This window comes from Carlito syrichta, unplaced genomic scaffold (assembly GCF_000164805.1).
Source record: "Carlito syrichta isolate Samal-C Ts95f unplaced genomic scaffold, Tarsius_syrichta-2.0.1 Scaffold303700, whole genome shotgun sequence".
NCBI lineage: Eukaryota > Metazoa > Chordata > Mammalia > Primates > Tarsiidae > Carlito > Carlito syrichta.
Window position 1 is genome coordinate 110817 of NW_007247796.1, and position 21384 is coordinate 132200.

Below are 21384 nucleotides of genomic sequence, written 5' to 3' on the forward strand. Positions count from 1 at the left end.
GGGAGTTTTGTTATGTTTCAGGTTGAAGAAGCTGGTTTAATCAACCACCCTCCTTGGAAACTGAAAGTTATCCAGCTGTTTGAAACGCAGCGGGTGAGGCATGGAATGATGACCCTGGGGCCTAGCGGGGCAGGGAAAACCACCTGCATCCACACCTTGATGAAAGCCATGACAGGTAAGGGGTAGTCAATTTCATTACCTTGGGTGACATTTGTAAGTAGTTGTGACACATTTGATTGCCCTAGAGGGACACAAAGGCAGATACCTTAATATATTTTTGTAGGAGGGAATGTTGCCTTACTAATTATTGGAGCCATTTTAGAGATAATGTATTACATTTATGAATTAGAGAAAAAAATATTTTTAAGTGACTTTATGCACTGAGTTATATGTTTTATATATATCATTTAATTTTCACAATGATCTTAATATTTAGTACTCATTTTATTCAAATAATTGTGCCAGGTGAATTTGTAATTCACGGCGATCTTGAAAGGTGGCTATCATTAAATATTCTTAGCAGAAAGAGGAGCCTGTGTAGGTAGAAGAGATTGGAGAGACAACGGTACATCTAAGGGAGTCCCTTGGTATAGATAAAATGAACTGGTGTGTGGGGTGTGAGTGGGGGAGGTGAGGCTAGATATGGAGGTGTAACAGATGCTATCAGTGCCTACTGTCACATGCCTTTGGCCCTCCTGTGCTACAGACGTGGCTATGACTCCCCCAATCTCCAGTGGTGTCTCCCAGTTTTTCAGCCTTCAGACTTAAAGTCAGGCAGCTGGCTCAGCTCACAGGTAGGCGTTAGGTGGGAATGAATATTCCTCAGGCAGTCATACCCTCAACCAATGCAGGAGAAGAGTTGATGGCAAAAATCGCATCTCCTGTCTTTCAGAAAGACACTACATCTGTGATGAGATCAGCAATGCACTCTGTGTTGGCTTTCTCTTTTTTTTCTGTCTCTTCTTCTCTCCATCTCCTCACTCCAAACTCCCAGCACCTGAGTCCTTGTCTCAGGCTCTAATTTCAGGAGAATCCAAATTAGAAATGTGGGTGTGGCATGAGGAGCTGTATAAGTCATGCTGAATACCTGGGATTTACTCTATAGGTAATGAGAAGCCATTGAGTTCAGGAGTGGCCCGATTATCCTTGTGTATGGAAAACCATTTGGTGGCCATGTGGAGAACAGACTAGGTGTGGTGGGGTTGGAGGGATGGTCTTGAGTCTATAAGCAAGTGATAGCAAGGAACTCTAGAAGGACTCTAGGGTGGAGTCCATGAAGGTCATTAGGACTGAGTCAAGAAATGCCTAGGAGGAGAGCCAAGAGAAATTAGTTTAATCAACATTGTGAAAGTGAAGCTTTTTTCTTTCTTAGAGTATGCTTATAAAAATGTTATGGTGCCGGGCTCGGTGGCCTAGCCTGTAATCCCGCGCCTTTGGGAGGCTGAGGTGAGTGAATTGCCTGAGCCTGCGGGTTCGAGACCCACCTGGGTAGTGAGACCTCATCTCTACAATAAATAAAAAAATCAGCCGGGCGTGGTAGTGCATGCCTGTAGTTCCGGCTATTCAGAAGGCTGAGGTGGAAGTATCGTTGGAGCCCAGCAGGTCGAGGCTGCGGTGGGTGGTGGCTGGGAGTGGCCACTGCACTCCAGTCTGGGCGACAGAGTGAGATTCCAACTCAAAAAAAAAAAATGTTATGGTATTTTAAATGAAAATGATGACGAAATTCTGCCTACTGTCATAGTGAAATAATTTTTGATAGTTTCTCTTGCATGGACAACAGATGAAGTTCAATTTTTACCTATGATATTGTCATACACTTTAAGATTTTGCTGACCTTTTGTCAAGTATGATCAGATTTAGATTTTTAAAATAGTGTTATCAGAGTCTTATGGGTATCACCTATTGCAAAAGCTGAATTATGGCTAAGTTGAACTTCAGCAGTATAAAATATTGCAAATAGTTACCCTAAATATTTTTGCAATTTCTAAAAAGGAGAAATATGGTCTAATTTTCTAAATGGATGTATTAGGGTTCTCCAGAGAAACAAAATTAGATACACATACATACATGAACACTCATGTAAATACAATAAATAAATCTCCATATATATAGACATTTATTCAGAGTAATTGGTTCCTGTGATTATGTACGCCAAGAAGTTCTGTGATCTGCTATCTTCAAGCTGGAGACCCAGGAAAGGGTGGTGTAATTCATTCTGAGTCCTAAGGTCTGATGTAAATCCCAACCAGGACTGAAGAAAATGCAATGAGATGTCCCAACTCAAATAGGCAGGCAGAAAAAAAAAAAAGGTGAATTCTTTTTCCTCTACCTTTTTATCTACTGGGGCCTCAACGGATTGAATGACACCTACCTCCATTGGGGAGGGTAGTCTACTTTACTGAGTCCACAGATTCAAATGCTAATCTTATCTGGAAACACCCTCACCGACACATATAGAAATAATGTTTCATCTGGGACCCTGTGTCCAGTCAAGTGGACACATAAAGTTAACCATTGCAATGGGTTTGAATGCAACATCTTTCCTAATGTATTGTTTTTGTAGATCTATCACACACAGAGTAAGTAATATTTTAGCACTTATTTTTATAATTTTATACTTTAAAACTTATTCTCTTCTCTTCTGCTTGTTAACCACAGTCTCTTATGCACAGAATGCCAGTCCAATTAAGAGTAGGTTTAGAGTATGTAGGATTTGAATACATTTCTTGAGGTTGTCCACAAAAGAAAGTCCATGATTCATATAAAATTCATTTAGCTGATCTTTTTCAAGGGGAACAAAAAAACCCATATCAGTGCATCAAAGATGACACTGAAGAGAATGTGTCATCTTCTAGGTGACATTTCAGGTACAAGATTTAATCTAGCACACTATAAACCAAAGGTTGTTTGAGCTGTGAAATTTAGAGAACTTCCAGATTATATTAGTGTCTTTGTAAACTCTAGCATGGTATTTTTTTTTCACTTCCTTAAGCAACATGCAGTTTTCTTTTATAGAAGATAAAAAATTACTTTTGTCAACAAAGTATAATGAAGAAGCTAATTATAATAACTTGGAATGCAAGTTATGTAAATTAAATATTTTTAATGCAATGTTGCATTTTTCATATTTTGAGCATCTGAGGACAGGGCACCACATATTGGTGCAACGTGGCTTCATGGTGGCTCACTTCACATCCGAGGTGTTCAAAATTTGGATTTTTTTTTGGTGTAGATTGTGGAAAACCACACCGGGAGATGAGGATGAATCCTAAAGCAATCACTGCCCCACAGATGTTTGGTCGGCTTGACGTGGCCACAAATGACTGGACAGATGGAATATTTTCTACCCTTTGGAGAAAAACATTGAGAGCAAAGAAAGGTAGAAGATAAATTACAATGATTATTTTTGACATGTACATCTAGATAAAAGCCTTGGTGGCTGTATAGAATTAGTAGTACAACTGTATTCATCATGTAATATCTTAGCCAAGACTAAGAAGTCATAAATCAGTATGATATTTGTGAATGTTGAAATAATGAAATTATTGATTTGTGTATTTAAAATCCCCCCTTTTCTGAAATAATATTTGCTGAAAAATATTTCTACATCCCTGTGATATCTCAGAATAAAGCAGATGGAAAAGCTGTTAAAGAAAATTGATAGTATTAAATAAAGTGATTTTACCATAACTATTTTCACTGAGTATGTTACAAATGTTACTCTTATTTAAGTACAGCCTTTATAAAAAAACTTGATACCCCAATAAAATCACAGGAGAAATTGGGATTCTTTGTGGGGGAAAATTGTGTGTGTGTATATTGTGTGTAATTGTGTGTGCATATATATAATATTATATATATTACGTATAATATAGATACAAATTATCCTGTGTAGTCGGACACTGGGTTAAAGCTTCAATCTGAATAGTCTCTCACTTATGGACTTTGTAAATTGAACCCAGTGTTCTCAGAATATAAGATCAAAGGGAAGAAGTGATATCGGAGTCCTTCCATTGTTTTTTCTCACTCCTGAGTGAGTAGGAGAAAAGCATGGTGAACACAATTGCAAGGAAAAAGAACACAGGAGATGGAGGAGATATTTGGGTTTACTTCCTGGGTCTACACTTTGGACAACAAGGAATGTAACTGATCAACCTAAGATTGTCAAAAGAGAAATGAAAATACTTAATTTCTAAAGTGTGCTCATATTAGAAATTGTTATTGTTTTTCTGGAAATAAATCAAAATTTTTTTCTAATTGTCCCAGTAATCCACTGTAAACACAGACTCAGTGACCAAGTGTTACCTCAAATAATTGAAGCTTAGGGAGTTTCTTTTTTTTTCTGCCTTTCACCATCAAAAAGGCAACATATACTTTTTCTTTCAAAGTGACTTTGGTGATTAGATCACCATCTTACTTGAATTGCTACTTGAATGAACTTGATTAGGATTTTCAAAGCATTTTATTTGAAATAGACAATTGCACAGTTGATGCATAGCAAAGAAAAATCAAATCCACAAACTAGGTCATGGTAAGTAAAAGAAGCTACTAGTTAAGAATTTAGGAGGAACATTATTAATTGAATCAAATACCTAAATTTACAAGGCATTCCTGTTAAGCATTCTGTTGATGTTTGCCATTTTCTCTACCTCCAAATTTCTTCTTAAGTGACTGCTGTCAGGTTTTGTCCCTGATGTCTCCCTGACATTGTTCTATCAAGAAAACTCGCGACCTCCAATTTGTCACAAACAACTTGCCAGTTCTCAGTCTAGTCCCGATCTTAGTAGCATCTGGCACAGTCCATCACTTTTCTTCTTGATACCCTTCCTTCACATGGCTTTAGGGAGTCCTCATCCTGCTTGCTTTTCCTGCTTCTGGTGTAGAAGAGGGAGGGACCAACACAGGAGACCATGACAAATCTGAAGGTTACAATGCCTTTGTCTTCAGACCTTCTTTCTTTTCTGATGCTTATTATCTAGAAGAAATTTACTCAGTCCCATGGTTTAAAATCCCATCTCTAAGCTGATGGCTTTGACATTATAATCTCCAGCCCTGGCTTCTCCCCTGAATTCCCAGCTCAACAACTTTCCTGGGATCTCTGCTGGACACCTCAGACTGAACAAACACGTGAAAACCAGAGTTGATTCCCTCGCTCTGTCTTTCCCATTGCACTCCTGTACCTCTGACTATCCTCCTCTTTTTGCCATTCAGATTCAACTTCTTACTTCCTGGGACGTGATTACCTCAGTCAGTGTGGAAAGCTATAGACTGGGTGGCTTATAAAAACCCACATCTGTTTCTCACAGCTTTGAAGGCTGGAAATATGATATCAGGGTGCTAGCGTGATCGGGTTCTGGAGAGGGCCTTCTACTTATTTCCCAGACCATAGCTGACTGTGTGCTATGTCCTCACCTGGTGGAAGGGCCAGGGAGCTCTCTATAAGATCTCTTTATAAGGGTGCTGATCCCATGCATAAGGGTGTCTTCTTCATATCTAGTCACCTTCCAAAGGCCCACCTCTTTGTATCACCTTGGGAGTTAGAATTTTGTTACATGAAATTTGGGAATATGTAATCATTCAATCCATTGCTTGACTCTAAACTTGTACCTGTTTATAGGTTTTTGCACTTTCTGTTTCCATGGTCTGGGAAATTCTGTCTCTAGATCTTTACATCGCTTCATTCTCTTCCTGGAATATTCCATTGATCGGCTTATTTAAAACAATGCTGCATGCCTTCATCCTGCTTAGTTTTCTCATCTTATACAGTTCTGTGTTTATTTGTTTGCTTGTCATCTCTATCCATTAGCGTGTAAGCTCTGTGAAGGCAGGGCATTGTCTTATTTACCACAGTATCCTCATTCCCTAGACAATGATGACACACAGAAGGTGTAATATTTGCCCAGTAAACAACTGACTTTTTAATTGGGTTATGGGTCTTAAACACCTGCTATGTAAATATCTTTAAAAAGTTCTATGTGATAAAATAAGGTAATCATTTAGATCAAAACTTTATTGGAAATTTACATCAAATACAGTACTTTATGCTTCATGCATATGTGTACACACATGTGTGTATGTATGCTTTCTCCCTTTGGTGGGCTTTTCTAGGGGAACATATCTGGATAGTTCTTGATGGTCCAGTAGATGCCATCTGGATAGAAAATCTGAATTCCGTTTTGGATGATAACAAAACTCTAACTCTTGCTAATGGTGATCGGATTCCCATGGCTCCAAACTGCAAGATTGTTTTCGAACCTCATAACATTGACAATGCTTCTCCTGCTACCGTCTCAAGAAATGGAATGGTTTTCATGAGTTCTTCTGTCCTGGATTGGAGCCCTATTCTTGAGGTATGGAATCCTTTTGTATAATTCAAAAGGAAAACAGATCCTGTGCCATTTTTCTGCAGACGGTCGTGTGATTGCATTGTTATGCTCATGTTAATGGAAGACCCTTGAATGCACTGGGACAGTCAAACCCTGATTGTCCCTGAAAGGTTTCTCTGGCATTCCTATAGTCACTTTAGATCTGAGATTTCCAACCGGTGTGTTCTGGAATAAACGTCAGGACTATAGGAACCCTTAGTCTTGCAAAACTGTGAGATCTGAATAAATAAAATTTAATTTGATCACTTTAGGGATTTATTAAATTTTAAAAAGGTATTCATTTGCATTGAGTCTGGAAACAACCATCTTAAGATATTAACTTGAAGACAATTTAATAAAATGGCATATAAGGCAATTTTTATGAGATTCAGTCAACATAATATTAGTTTTAAGTTTGTATTTGGAAATAATATTCCAGATTATATCTCTTTAATTCATGATCAGGTATATTATTTTATTACTACCAATATAGACTAGAATATATTGATTGGAATTATAATTCAATGTCTTGTATACTGTGTAAATAAAAATTATTTGACTAAATCAATATTATAGTGTAAAACAGAATGCTTATTAGATAAGTTATATGGAAAATCATTTTTGACATAGTTGTCCAAATTTATTATTTTTATTTATATAAATTTTTGAAGATAATTTTGATTGGAAATTTATGAATTGTTAATGTAAATAAGGTAGATATTTGTTTTATATTGCCATTACATTTTTATACTTTTGCTTCTATGTGGGCATATCCTAACTTTTTATTAATGTCTTTCCAAAATTTATATAACTCTGTGTTGCAAAAGGGTTTATTCACTAAGGAGAATAAAAGCAGAGTGTTTCAATCCCCACCTTTACAATGATATTTTGTTGAGGCTATATTCAACCTCAGTGCAGACAGATTATAGTAGAATCTCATTTATAAATAGCAAACTATATCTACTTATTACCTAGTAGTGTAAAAATATCTGGGTATGGATTTCCTTTATCTTTTATTCTTCACTTTCTTTTCCCTAAATTATTTCCATATATATCCCACCTTATCTTCCTCTAGCATATGCTAACCAGGAGTCGAAGACTATTTCTCCATCTTGTCTTCAAGACTTGAGTGTATGAATGGTCTAGTAGTTGAACATGGGGAACTTGAAGCCAGACTCTCTGAGTTTGAATTTTGGCCTTGCTGGGGGTCCCTGAGCAGGTTACCTAAACTCCCTAGACCTCAGTTTCCTCTTGTGTAAAAAGAAGGATAATAATAGTTCCTATCTCTTAGAGTTATCTGAGGATTAAATGAATTAATACATGAAAGAGTTCACAGAAAGGCCTGGACCATGCTAAATTTTATCTAATCATTAGATCCTATCATTGTTAATTGATATTTTAAAAAAACTTTTGTATCCAAATGGCCAATTTTCTGGTGTGCTAATAAATTTAATGAATGCACTCATCTGTGAACTAACAGGGTTTTCTGAAGAAACGCTCACCTCAAGAAGCTGAAATTCTTCGTCAGCTGTATACGCAGTCTTTCCCAGACTTGTATCGCTTCAGTGTTCAGAACTTGGAATACAAGATGGAGGTGCTGGAAGCCTTTGTAATCACGCAAAGCATTAACATGCTTCAAGGCCTGATTCCTCCAAAGGTAAATTACTCTACTCCCTATGGAATTTGTCTTTTATGACCTGAACCATGCAGTGCAGAAAGTACAATATGTGAAATTAGTTTTGGTTAAAACTACGGAGTGGGGGGATGTTTCAAACATGCACCTTACACATTTTGGTAATTTTTCATACATATTATGAAAGAAAATAGAGTCTGAGAACCCCAACATCATTATGCCAAAGGAAAAGTTAAGTTTGGGAACTGAGTCACCAATACTGCCTTCTTTTCTTCCCAAACACATAGCTATAATTTCACAAACCTGTGTCACAGCTTCATTTTCCCTACTTTCTTTTTTCAATATGTTTATCTCATGTAAAAGGTAGATTTATTGAGCGAGGAAACAATACAAAATTGGCTTTTTCCTATTTTCACACGTACAATGTAGATTTACTGAGGCTAATCAGAGCCTCACAAGAACATAAATGTTTGCCACACTGCCTATCATTCCTTCCTATTTTTTCTCTCCTGCTTGCACTTTTCCCTTTAAATATTGAAGTTCCCAAACCCCCTTTGGAAGAAGCACAGGTCACAGATGCTCTCGGGACTTGTATTTCTTCCTGAGTGCCTCCTCTACCTTAGCTACATAAACCTCTATCAACTGAGACCTACCTCAGTCACTTTTTGGTTAACTATATACACGGGGTGCCAACAAAATGTATACACATTTAAGTATGTCGTTCGCTCAGAAGATGGTGTTAATCAAACGAATGCTGGCATCACCATGCAACAGGCAGGACAGCCAAAGAAAATGGCAGAAGCACAGTTGTGCAAACGTCACACTACTCATTGCTACCTCCATTCAACTTCGAAAAGGAATACATAGATAGCATCTCTTAAAACCCGTGTATATGTGTATTTTACAAAGCAAGCCATGCATTTGGAATGTAGTCGCAGGGTAGCAAACTCATCTAATAAGCCTCCCTGATTTACTTTTGAAGTCGGCTTGGTATTCCTAGAGATCAGTTCCTCATTTGTTCCCCAGTTTTATTCGTCCTCTCCCTTGCTCTTCTCGTGGTGAAGACTACTGTCCCTTTGCCGTGTGCACAGTTGTCACTGACCATCCTAAAGCAAGGCTTTGGTTTGAGACTCAAGGGATGGAAACGGATGTTTCTTTGCATTTCAGGAGCAAGGCAGGGAGGTCAGTCCGGAGCACCTGGGGCGACTGTACGTCTTCGCCCTGCTGTGGAGCGTGGGGGCCGCGCTGGAGCTGGACGGCCGCCGCCGCGTGGAGCACTGGCTGCGCTCGCAGCCAGCGGGGACCCTGGACCTGCCGCCCCTGGCAGGCCCCGGGGACACCGTGTTTGACTATTACGTGACGTCTGAAGGTGAGGACGTGCGTCCTGCTCAGAAGAAGCACGTGCAGACATTAAGTGGTTAATATCGATGCAAAAATAGTGTGTTTTCTTTTCTAAATGGGAACTAAAATTCTTTGCTGTAAAATGAAAATGTTCATGTGTAATGAAAGCTGTTTTTTTTAAAAAGTTACTTTGCATTCTCAATGCACATTTTCCCCCTGTTGAATGTATTTTGCACTGAACTTTTAATGAATTAAGGAAAATTAAAAAAAAATTCCCAAGTCAGATCCATCTCAGCTATTCATTTGACACAATAGGCAATTTGTATAAAAGTTACAAAGTTTAGGCTAGGCACATGGTGGCTCACTTCTCTAATCCTAGCACTTTGGGAGGCAGAGGTGAGAGGATGGTTTGAGACTAGGAGTTCCAGACCGGCCTGAGCAACATACGGAGACCTTCTCTCTACCAAAATAACTTCAAAATTAGGTATGGTGGTGCACCTGTAGTCGAAGCTACTTGGGGGCTAAGGTGGAAGGATTGCCTGAGCCCAGGAGGTCGAGGTGGCAGTGAGCTGTGAGCATTCCACTGCACTTCAGCCTGGGCTACAGTGTGACCCCTGATACCAAAAAAAAAAAAAAAAAAAAATTACAAAATTCAGAGCATGTTTTTACCAAATACATGTGTATCTCTATATATATCCAGATATTTTGATCTCTGTATGCTTTAAGGCTTTTATGTGTGTGCATATATAAAGTACATATATAAAATATATATGAAATACATATAATCATATATTATGTGTGTGTGTGTGTGTGTGTGTGTGTGTGCATGGCATCCAACGATCTTTTGCCTAATGAAAACTCATGAGATTAGACATTTAAAAGTAATAAATGATTGTAGGTACATGCTACTTCCACTCTGTTCTGTATTTTTATACATGCTTCACGTTATTGAAAACCTACATATTTAAAAAACAATTTCAAAATACTTTCTAATATTACCTTGGCCTTGTTCCTTGGGAAATTTTGACCCAACTAACACGAACCTGTATACTTAGGTCTCTAATTTTAGTGATCTTTATTTTACAGGCAGAATTTGGAAGGTGACTATATCAGGTTTCAAGGATATCTGCTCATGACAGTTAGGAGTCAAATTATTCATATATGTACATGTTTTCTGTTCACCTCAGGCACATGGATGCACTGGGACACGTGTACACAGGAATATGTGTATCCGTCTGATATCACCCCAGAATATGGCTCTATTCTGGTGCCAAATGTTGACAATGTGAGGACTGACTTTCTAATTAAAACCATTGCTAAACAGGGCAAGGTATGGCTTTTACAATTTTTACTAAAAGTAGCATATATATATATATTTGAAAGCAGGATTTATTAAGAGGACAGAAAAGCTCCCACAGTGGGAGGGGACCCGAGGGAGTTGCCCAGAAGTAGCATTTTTTTTTTTTATGGTGAAAATATATATACTCAGAATTGGCCGGCTGGATTCTGTTGAAATGATTCCATTTTTTTTTTTTTTTTTTTAAGCAACATCTAAGCATGTAATCAGGAGCCAGTCAAACATATGCCTTCTCTCCATCAGGCCTAATCAGGGTGTTGACCTTGGCAACATCAATGTCATAGAGTTTCTTCATAGCGTGTTTGATCTGGCGCTTGTTGATTTTCATATCCACAATGAACACGTGGGTGGTTCTTCTATTTTCTTCATGGCAGACTCAGTGGTCAGGGGAAACTTGATGATGGCATAGTTTGTTTCCCCTGGGAGTGCTCTATGAGGATATTTGGGTTGCTTCTGGAGTCTTGAGCCTCTGGAAAAGTAGGTGACATGCAGATCCCTTTTTTTTTTTGCGATTGTGGATTCCTGTCAGCACTGCCTTCTTGGCCTCCAATGCCTTTGTTTTGGCTTGAGGAGGGGCAGAAGCAGGACGTGTGCGGGAACTTCCTTCTTGGTCTTCAGTACCATCTTGTGAACAAGGTCGAAAAGTAGCGTATTTTAAGGTGTCACTTGAAAACACAAAGCATCCATGCATTTATTCTAGAAGGTTCAAGTTGCAGTTTGAAATAAATGAAAATATTACCTAAAGTAGTATACTTTAATTATTCCCCATTAAAACATTAGAGTTGAATTGTTCTAAATGACAGTTAAGTAGTTCTCACACATTAGTTGAATGAAAGTAAATCTTACTTTTTTCCCCCAAGGAGAATTTCCTTTTTGATTAATGACCTAGATTGCTAGGAATATCATAATAAAATACTGCAGGCTGGGTGTCTTTAACAATAGCAGATTTTTTTCTCACAGTTTTTGAGGTTGAACGTGCAGGATCAAGGTGTTGGCAGATTCTGGTTCTTCAGAGGCCTCTCTCCACGGTTTGCAGAAGGCTGCCTTCTCACTGGATCCTCCCATGGCATTTTTCTGTGTGCACGCATCCTTGGTGTTTGTGGATTCAAATTTCCTCTTCTGATAAGAACACCAGTTAGACCGGATTAAGCCTACCCTAATGGCCTCATTTGTCCTTAACTACCTTTTAAAAGATCTTATTTCTAAACATTGCCATCATTCTGAGATACTGGGGGTTACACCTTCAACATATGAATTTTGGAGAAACATAGTTCAACCCTTTACAATCATTTTTTTTTTTTCATTTCTTGAACTTCTTCCTCTGTTTTAGGCTGTGCTGCTAATTGGTGAGCAAGGGACAGCCAAAACTGTCATAATTAAAGGATTTATGTCAAAATATGATCCTGAAAGTCACATGATCAAGAGTCTGAACTTTTCTTCTGCAACCACGCCACTGATGTTTCAGGTACTGACTCCTTGGTATTGCTCATTACATCCAAGTTTGTGATGACTTTGGAGGTTCAAGTCTCTACTATTCTGCCTCATCCGAATCGCATCTGAATTGTCATAGCCATGATAAATCCTCCACATATATCTTCCATTCTTTCTGATATTCTATTGTAATATATCCTCCTAAATAATGGAAAAATAATAAGCATATAGAGGATGCTTTAGGCCTTAATATTGTTTAAAATTTCTATGAAGAAAAGCCTGTGTACATGCAAAATACAAAACCGGAAGAAATATCGTTTATACCCCCATCTGCACCTACTTCCTCTCCCTCATGTCTGCTTTTCTAAGGGTATTATTATTACTCTAGCCTTTAGGCTAGCCACTTTGGAGTCATCTTTGATGGGTCTCTCTTGCTCAGGTCTCAAAGACTGTCAATGTAGCTAAAGAACTTCATTTCATATCTCTGTCCTTTTCTTCATGCTCCCTGTTTACTTTGAGGTAATCTGCTTCTTGATGATTCCACAGCAGGGAATTCGCATGGAAGATTGCTCAGCTATTCTTGGTTCAAGTTTAATTCTCTCCAAGTCTAGCTTTTATACCTTTTAAAATCTCTATTTCCTGAATTGCCATTTTCATTTTGTTCTTCCCTGACTTTACACTCTACCATAGCTCCCATGCTCAACTGCAACGAGGTCTAAAATTTTAGAATCTCAGTGTATGAAATATTTTCATTTATTGTATCCCAGAGGAGTGGCAGAAAAACATCTCTGACATTTGCATTACTTTTTTTGTTCAATGAAACTTCCAGGAATGACATGGGTTTGCAGTGGCTGACTAGTTTTTTTTCTCTCAGTTCTAAATTGTGTAACACCTTACTGCAACTGGGGAGGACATCTTCATTGTCAGTCTGTGCTCTATTCATTTGCAAATAATCATTCATATCTTTATTAGAACATTCATACATTACCAAAAGAGACATGTCATAAATTGCAAATGGAAGAGACACTTTTAGAGGAACAGATCCCAAAACTTTGCTTTTGAGGAACTTTGTTGTTATTTCATTGTTGGAATGAAAATATCAGAGGAATGAAAATTGTTGGGGGCATGACTAGATCATGACTTTTTATTACTCAATTTAATTGGTGACAGCAGAGTGCCAATACACTAAGATCATTTAATATATTTCTAAATAAGACTTCATTTATACCCCTCTGGCGGAGATGGCATTTCCAATGCTGGTTAGCTTTCTGTTGAATGAATACCATTTATACAGTGACTTAATGGGAAGACTTGGATAGGAGGTAAATCCCAAACTGCAGTGACTCAGCAGTGGCATTTTTGTGTTTGGGAAACAGCACGTTAAATTACCCTAGGCTGGCAAGATGCTAATATTATACATTGTCCATTTACTTTAGGAGAACATTCTCATTAAAGGTTATAATTATAATATTATATAAGGATGAAGGTTTTTAAAAATCAGATCCAAGTGCTTTTTTTTTCATTATGTAAGATAACTAATTAACTATTCACACTTGAGAATGATTGAGTCTTTAGGCCTACAATGTAATTCTGACAGTAACTACCCAGAGCTAGTGCAGACTTTATGAGTTAAGAGCACAGTCTCCCACAAGGCTGGCCTCACTGCAGACACCGGCCACAAGATCAGGTGTTCCCAGGTCACTCCCATGTTTGACCAAGTGACTAATGCTTAGGCAGTTTCCACAACCCTCTCAGTTTCAATAATTCACTAGAATGACTTGCAGAATGGAAGTTCCATGCTTACTATTATGATTTTTTCCTTAAGGATACAAATCAGTCAAAGAAAAGATGAATAGGACAATATCTGAGAGGTTCCCAAGTGTGAACCTTGCCTGTCCTCAGGGTGTGTTATCTTTCAGGCTCATCATGTATATCACCAATCACAAAACTCACCTGAGCCTTAGTGTCCTGAGATTTTACTGGGGGATCCTTACATAGACATGCCTGATTAAATCATCAACCACATGATTAAACTCAATCTCCAACCCCTCCCCACTCTGAAAGTCAGCTGATATCACACAACTTACAATCCCAACCATTTAATCATATCATAGTCTTTCTAGGATTAGTAGCCTGAGGGGCCTTTATGACATTCCTGTTCTTTAGAACATTTTCAGGAGTTTAGAGGGTCCCTCCCAGGAGCCAGGGACAAAGGCCAGCAAAATCCTTTATTATACAAGAAGACCTTGTCACTGGGTTTCTGTTACAAATTCCGTGAAATTTACCTAAGGCAATAAATGTCTCTAGTCTATATTTCTTTAATATGAGATATTTGTTAATTTCCTGGAAAAACGCTAGTATCATCTAGAAACCTATTTATCATTTGATATACAAATTAATAAACCACATAATACATTTCTAGAAGTGATACCATATCAAGGTATAATAATTAGAATAATAAAGTGTTCTGTAGGGTCCTGTTATTGTATTCACAGGGTTTTTGCCTAACTCCCTCCTGTCCTTCAGTGTTAAGGTGGAATCAACGTGTCACTACTTACTTTTCTGTTCAGAAGCATCACAGTATCATCTAGTCTGTTTAGTGCCTGAGCCTGTTTTGACTGCTGAGCATCAGGGCTTTCTATTAAGCAAGACTCATTAATTTTAGAAAGCTTTCAATTAGCTAAACTGCTGTAATTAACTTTCTCACTATAATTTCTAGTCATTCATGCTAAACAGGCTGATAGAGCAGAGCATTTGTTTCTGTGTCTCCCACTTATCTAGATCACAACCAAGTTGAAATTGTAGATGAGGAAATAGATACTGTCCATCCCATGTCTGCTACCACATTGTCCAAAGAAGGCACATGTCTATTACTTGACAGGTTGTTTTCATCATGGTGTCACTTTCATATCTTTTATCAGTGGGAGAACTATATGTCCCTCTTTTCCTGGGATAGTCCAGTTTACTTCTGTTGTCTGTGATTAATAATTAATAGCATCCTTACCACTATGAAAATATTTGGTTTGGACAAAAATTATATAGTCACTTCATTTTTTTGGTTAAGGGAATTAAGGTTTGTTTTTTTTTAAAAAGCGATGCCTCATCTTTTGGGTCCAAAGCTAATATTGTTTTAATTTTCTAATTTTTGAAAGTAACTTATACATAACATTAGAAATTTAAGCAATATGACTGATTATCAGAAACATTCTTGGTCATGCATCATGATAATTTATCAATGCATGACAACAAATAAAAGTATTATAAGCACTGAAAATAAATTATAACTTGTACTTTATAAATTCAGCTGGAATTCCAGTTTATATGCAAATTTCTTGTGAATTTGGAGAGCATGGTCTAATCTTTCTCTGTTAAGTTAATTCTAGGTACCCTGAAAAAACATCTAGTATCTGGTCTTTGCCTTGATCCCTGTTCATGAGTGAAATGCCACCCACCCTCTAAAAGGCCATTAAATTGAGAAATTCTCATGTTTCTCTCATTATTCTGAAAATAACACATGTTATGCCTTTTCCAAAAAAAAAAAAAAGGAAAAGATAAAAAAGAAAAGGAATTTGAGCAATATAGAAAGATGAAAAGAAGAAAGTGAAAATTACCTAAGATAATTTCTGGAAAGATGTCTCTCTTCTAAAAATAATCTTAAAGTGTTTTGAATAGAACAACCATCTTATAAATGTTTGCATAACAATAGGTTTTATTTTTACAAAACAAGATTCATAGAGATTGAAAGGAAATTCCACATTATTTTGGATACAGAATCACTGTTCCAAATGACATCTTATGAAGATTAAGCTGTAATATAATACAGGTGACCATGGATTTGCTTTCATGGAATTGAACCTGGGCTCCTGAAGCCCCATCTGATCTCATCTTTGCATCCTGCAGGGACTCCTGTGTTTGCAGAAAATCCCTTTGACTCCTCAAAGCACAGTTTGAAGACTAGTTTCAAGAGGAAAGTCCTAACAGATAATAAGGGAAAGTATTTTTTCATCTTAAAGCTCTCTTAAAATGTCAGGTTTTGTCTGGCAAGATGGCGACGGGGCAACCTGGTCTGTGAAACCCTCTGCAAAGGAGAACTGCAGTGGGTCTCTGGCTCTCGCCCCAGGGGCTGCGGACCCCAATATTGCAGCCTGCTCTTCATACGGAGCTTGGCCGTTGCCACCGCTGGGGCATCGCAGCGGACTGGACAGCCACCACAGCGCAGACGCCGCCGCCACCACCGCCGCCGCCGGTGGTAGCACATTGCACCACCTGGGCCGGAGGTGATCCACGACTTCAGTCCTTGAAGCCCCTTCAGGAAGATCTGCTGGGATCGCTGCCACCTCTCCCGCGACTGAGATGTCCTGCCCACTGTGAGTCCCCTGCCTGTGCCCTGAGGCGGGCATCCATCTCTAGTCTCTGTTGGTTCCTGTCTGGCCCAACCACTCTGGGGCGAGCAACTGAGATAGCACCAACTGCTGGCAATTCAAGGAAACAGCACCGAAACGGGAGAAACAAGCTTGAAAAGGACATAGGCCAGAGTGGTGAACGGAGGGTGATCTGAACTGTCCTTCATAGCAGACCAGGGGCAAATGACCCTAACGGCAAACTAATTTACCTGCTTGAAAAGAAAGCTAGAAATCAGAACTGAAAGGACATTGGACTTAAATGAAAAGTCTCAGAGTGTGCTTCATTGATTCTGTTAGTTTAATGACTTAATTCGATTCCTATTGTATTGTTCCTTTTTTTCCCCTCTTCCTTTTCTTCTCTTTTCTTCTCTCTGTAAACCATATCTTTGTATAGAGGAACAGCACACCAATAAGGTGGTTGGTTAGCTTGTATGTTAGCATCACTATATTTTTTTTTTTTTGAATGGGAATTGGTTCGTCAGTAGCTGTGGTCTATTGTTTTTATCTGTTTCAGTATAGGTTTCTCTCTCCATTTGTTCACACACATTTGTTTCCCCCCTTACTCCTCTATCTCTCCACCCCCCTCTTCAACCCACTGTCTGCTCCATTCTCTTCCCTCTGCTAACCACATTTTATTTCAGGGAGTAAACCTACATCCCCACTGCATGGACAGATTCCAAGGCAATGGGAAGTGGGTTCCAGATTATCCACACACCTGCCAGTGAATACCAGGACCTGCAGATAGATTTTGAATCACAGCTTACCCCTTAAGTAAATCTCAAAATTGCAAAAAGGACCACCCCCAACCTACAGTGCAACTCCAGAAAAGAATAAAGTAAGAGGGCATACATAGAGAATAGGAGATTGAACAAACAGAAGTAAAACCAATCCCTTTACCCCTGAATAACAGAATTAAAGAAGATGGTGATGTGGAGGGAAGGAAAAAGTAGGGAGGAGGAAAAACCACACAAATGAAGAAAAACCAAAGAAGAATATAGGTCTCACACAGACTCCTGGGAGATCAGACACTGAGAAAACAAATTCTGGAACACAAACAATGAAGAGCCCCCAGAATGGCTGGTCACATGCAACAAACCCAGACATGAAGACATTAATGGAAAGAATTAAAAAAATTGAGGAGAGACAAGAGGAAAATAGGAAGGAGCTGATGTCAGAAATAGCAGCAGTAAAGAATACTGTGATGGAAATGAATAACAGACTAATAAGCATGGAAAGCAGAATTAACCAAGCAGAAGAAAGAATCTCAGAGCTCGAAGACCAAAACACTGAACTAACCCCAACTGTCCAAAGCGTAGAAAAGAAGCTCAAAAAGACAGAACAAAACCTGCAAGAGATGAATGATCACTTCAAGAGACCAAACCTAAGAGTAATAGGGCTTCCTGGGGCAGAGAGAGAAACAGAAGCCACACTGGAGCAAACATTTCATGAAATCATTCAAGAAAACTTCCCTCATCTCATCAAGGATGAAAAAATTCAAACACAAGAGATTCAGTGAACCCCTGCAAGACAACAAATGAGAAGACCCACTCCCAGACACATAATAATTCGCCTAAACAAAGTAGCTATAAAAGAAAAAATCCTAAAGGCAGCAAGAGAAAAAGGCCAGACTACCTACCAGGGAAGACCAATTAGAATAGCAGCAGACTTATCCACAGAAACCCTTCCGGCTAGGAGAGCCTGGAGCCCTATCTTCAAAGTTCTAAAATATAAACAATTTCAACCAAGAATAACCTACCCAGCCAAACTAAGCTTCATTAGTGAGGGAGAATTGAAATCTTTTCCAGATATCCAATCCCTAAGAACCTACGTGCCACAAGACCTCCTCTACAAGAAACACTTAAGAAAGTACTGAACACAGAAGAAAAAGAAAAAAGAGCAACAACATTCTTCACAAGAGTACAGGCAAAAGATTAAAAACACACATGAACCAACTCTATAACTCAAAGAAAGACAACAAACAAACAGGAACAATTCTGTAAGAACCTTATGACAGGGGTCAACTCTTGCATTTCAATTATTAACCTAAATGTGAATGGACTAAATGCACCACTGAAAAGCCATGACAAAGAATGGTAAAATGGATAAAATAACATCAGGCAACAATCTATTGCCTTCAAGAGACTCACCTCACTAGAAAGGACACCCACAGACTTAAAGTAAGAGGATGGGAAACAAACTTTCAGGCGAACGGAATACAAAAGAAAGGAGGAGTAGCGATCTTAATTTCAAACAAAATACTCTTCAAGCTATTAAAAATCAAAAAAAATACAGAAGGCCACTACATAATGATAAAAGGCTCAATCCATCAACAAGAAATATCTCTATCCTAAACATATATGCACCCAACATAGGTGCGCCAACTTTCATAAAGCAACTTCTAGGAAAACTAAAGAAAGATATTGACTCTAACACCATCATAACTGGGGACTTTAATACCCCACTCACAACCCTAGACAGATCATCAGGACAAAAAATCAGCAAGGAGATCCAGAACCTCAATGTGACTTTGGACCAAATGGACTTAATTGATACCTACAGAACACTCCATCTAAAGACCACAGAATATACATTCTACTCATCACTGCATGAAACGTATTCTAAGATTGACCACGTAATTGGCCATAAATCAAGCATAAGCAAATTTTAAAGGACCGAATTTCTACCATGCACCTTCTCAGACCACAGTGGAATAAAAATAAACATTGACACCAACAAAGTCCCCCCAAAACCCACAAAGACATGGATACTAAACAGCATGATGCTAAACAACTCCTGGGTCAATGATGAAATCAAAACAGAGATAAAAAGATACCTGGAAACAAATGAAAATGAAGAAACATCTTACCAAAACCTCTGGGACACCTTGAAAGCTATAGTAAGAGGGGAATTTATATCCCTACAAACACACATGAAGACAATGGAAGGAATGCAAATTAACAAACTAACAAGCCACCTAAAGAAGCTGGAAAAGCAAGACCACAAAAACCCTAATTTCAGTAGAAGAATGCAGATCACCAAATAAAAGCCCAAATCCAGGACATAGAAGACAGAAAGATAATACAAAAAAATCAATGAAACAAAAAGCTGGTACTTCAAAAGGATAAACAAGATCGATGGTCCCCTAGCTAGACTGACCAAGAAAAAACGAGAAAAAAACCAAATAAGCACAATCAGAAACACAAAAGGTGAAGTCACATCTGATCCTGAAGAAATACAAAACATCATTAGAGACTATGACCTACACTTGTATGGAAACAAACTTGAAAACCTTAAGGAAATGGAGGACTTTCTGACATCACACAACCTACCTAGATTGGAACAAGAAGAAATTGAGATTCTAAATAGACCAATAACAATCAAGGAAATCGACTACGTAATAAGAAAACTTCCTACAAAAAAAAGCCCTGGTCCAGATGGCTTTCCAGCAGAATTCTACAAGACATTTAAGGAGGAGCTGATACCAATCCTACTGAAGGTATTCCAGGTGATTGAAAAAGATGGAACTCTCCCCAAATCATTTTACGAGGCCAACATCACATTGATACCCAAGCCAGGTAAAGATCCAACAAAGAAAGAGAACTATAGGCCAATATCTTTGATGAACATAGATGCTAAAATTCTCAACAAGATCCTAGCAAACCGAATTCAGCAATACATCTAAAAAATCATCCATCATGACCAAGTAAGCTTCATCCCTGGGATGCAAGACTGGTTCAACATTCCTAAAACCATAAATGTAATTTAATACATCAATAGATGTCAAAACAAAAACCACATGATTATATCATTAGATGCAGAAAAAGCTTTTGAGAAAACCCAGCACCCCTTCTTGATAAAAACCCTTGAATATCTAGGTATATGGAGAACATACCTCAAAATAGTAAAAGCCATCTATGAGAAACCCACAGCCAGCATACTCCTAAATGGAAAAAATTGGAACCATTTCCCCTGAAAACTGGAACAAGACAAGGTTGTCCACTCTCACCCCTCCTGTTCAACATAGTATTGGAAGTCCTGGCTCGAGCAATCAGAGAAGAGGAGGCAATCAAGGGTATCCAAATAGGAAAAGAGGAAGTTAAGTTATCTCTCTTTGCAGATGATATGATTGTATACATTGAAAACTCAAGAGAATCTGTCAAAAACCTCTTTACACTGATAAAGGCCTTTGGCAAAGTCTCAGGATACAAAATAAATGTACAAAAGACAATCTCATTTCTCTTCACCAATAATAAACAAACAGAAACCCAAATAAAAAGAACAATTCCATTCAAAATAGCCACAAAAAAATGAAATACCTTGGCATCTTCCTAACCAGAGATGTGAAAGACCTGTACAATGAAAACTACAAAACACTGCTCAAATAAATCAAAGATGACACAAACAAGTGGAAAAATATTCCATGCTCATGGATTGGAAGAATCAACATTGTGAAGATGTCCATTTTACCTAAGGCAATCTACAAATTCAATGCAATACCCATCAAATTACCAGCAACATTCTTCTCAGACCTAGAAAAGACAACACAGGAATTCATATGGAAACACAAACGTCCAAGAATAGCCAGAACAATTCTCAGAAAAAAAAAAAAAGCAGGTGGTATCACATTACCAGACTTCAAACTTTACTATAAAGCTACAATCATCAAAACAGCTTGGTATTGGTATAGGAACAGGTATATAGATCAATGGAATAGAATTGAGATTCCAGAAGCAAAACCTCAATTTCTCAACCAACTCATCTTCGACAAGGCCTCCACCACCTACCACTGGGGAGAAGAGAACCTATTCAGTAAATGTGCTGGGAAAACTGGCTGACCACATGCAGAAGATTGAA

The 21384-nt window shown here is 38.2% G+C and overlaps 1 protein-coding gene across 1 annotated transcript in view; it reads left to right on the forward strand.

Moving 5' to 3' along the window:
• DNAH5 (dynein axonemal heavy chain 5) overlaps positions 1 to 21384 on the forward strand; it is a gene marked incomplete at its 5' end in the record, with an annotated part of 277065 nt that overhangs the window by 110324 nt on the left and 145357 nt on the right. Inside the window, 7 exons of the mRNA XM_008059081.1 lie at positions 22 to 175; positions 3233 to 3379; positions 6109 to 6350; positions 7846 to 8022; positions 9166 to 9367; positions 10527 to 10669; positions 12027 to 12161. Coding sequence (XP_008057272.2) covers positions 22 to 175; positions 3233 to 3379; positions 6109 to 6350; positions 7846 to 8022; positions 9166 to 9367; positions 10527 to 10669; positions 12027 to 12161 — 1200 coding nt within the window. The remainder of the gene's footprint in view (positions 1 to 21; positions 176 to 3232; positions 3380 to 6108; positions 6351 to 7845; positions 8023 to 9165; positions 9368 to 10526; positions 10670 to 12026; positions 12162 to 21384) is intronic.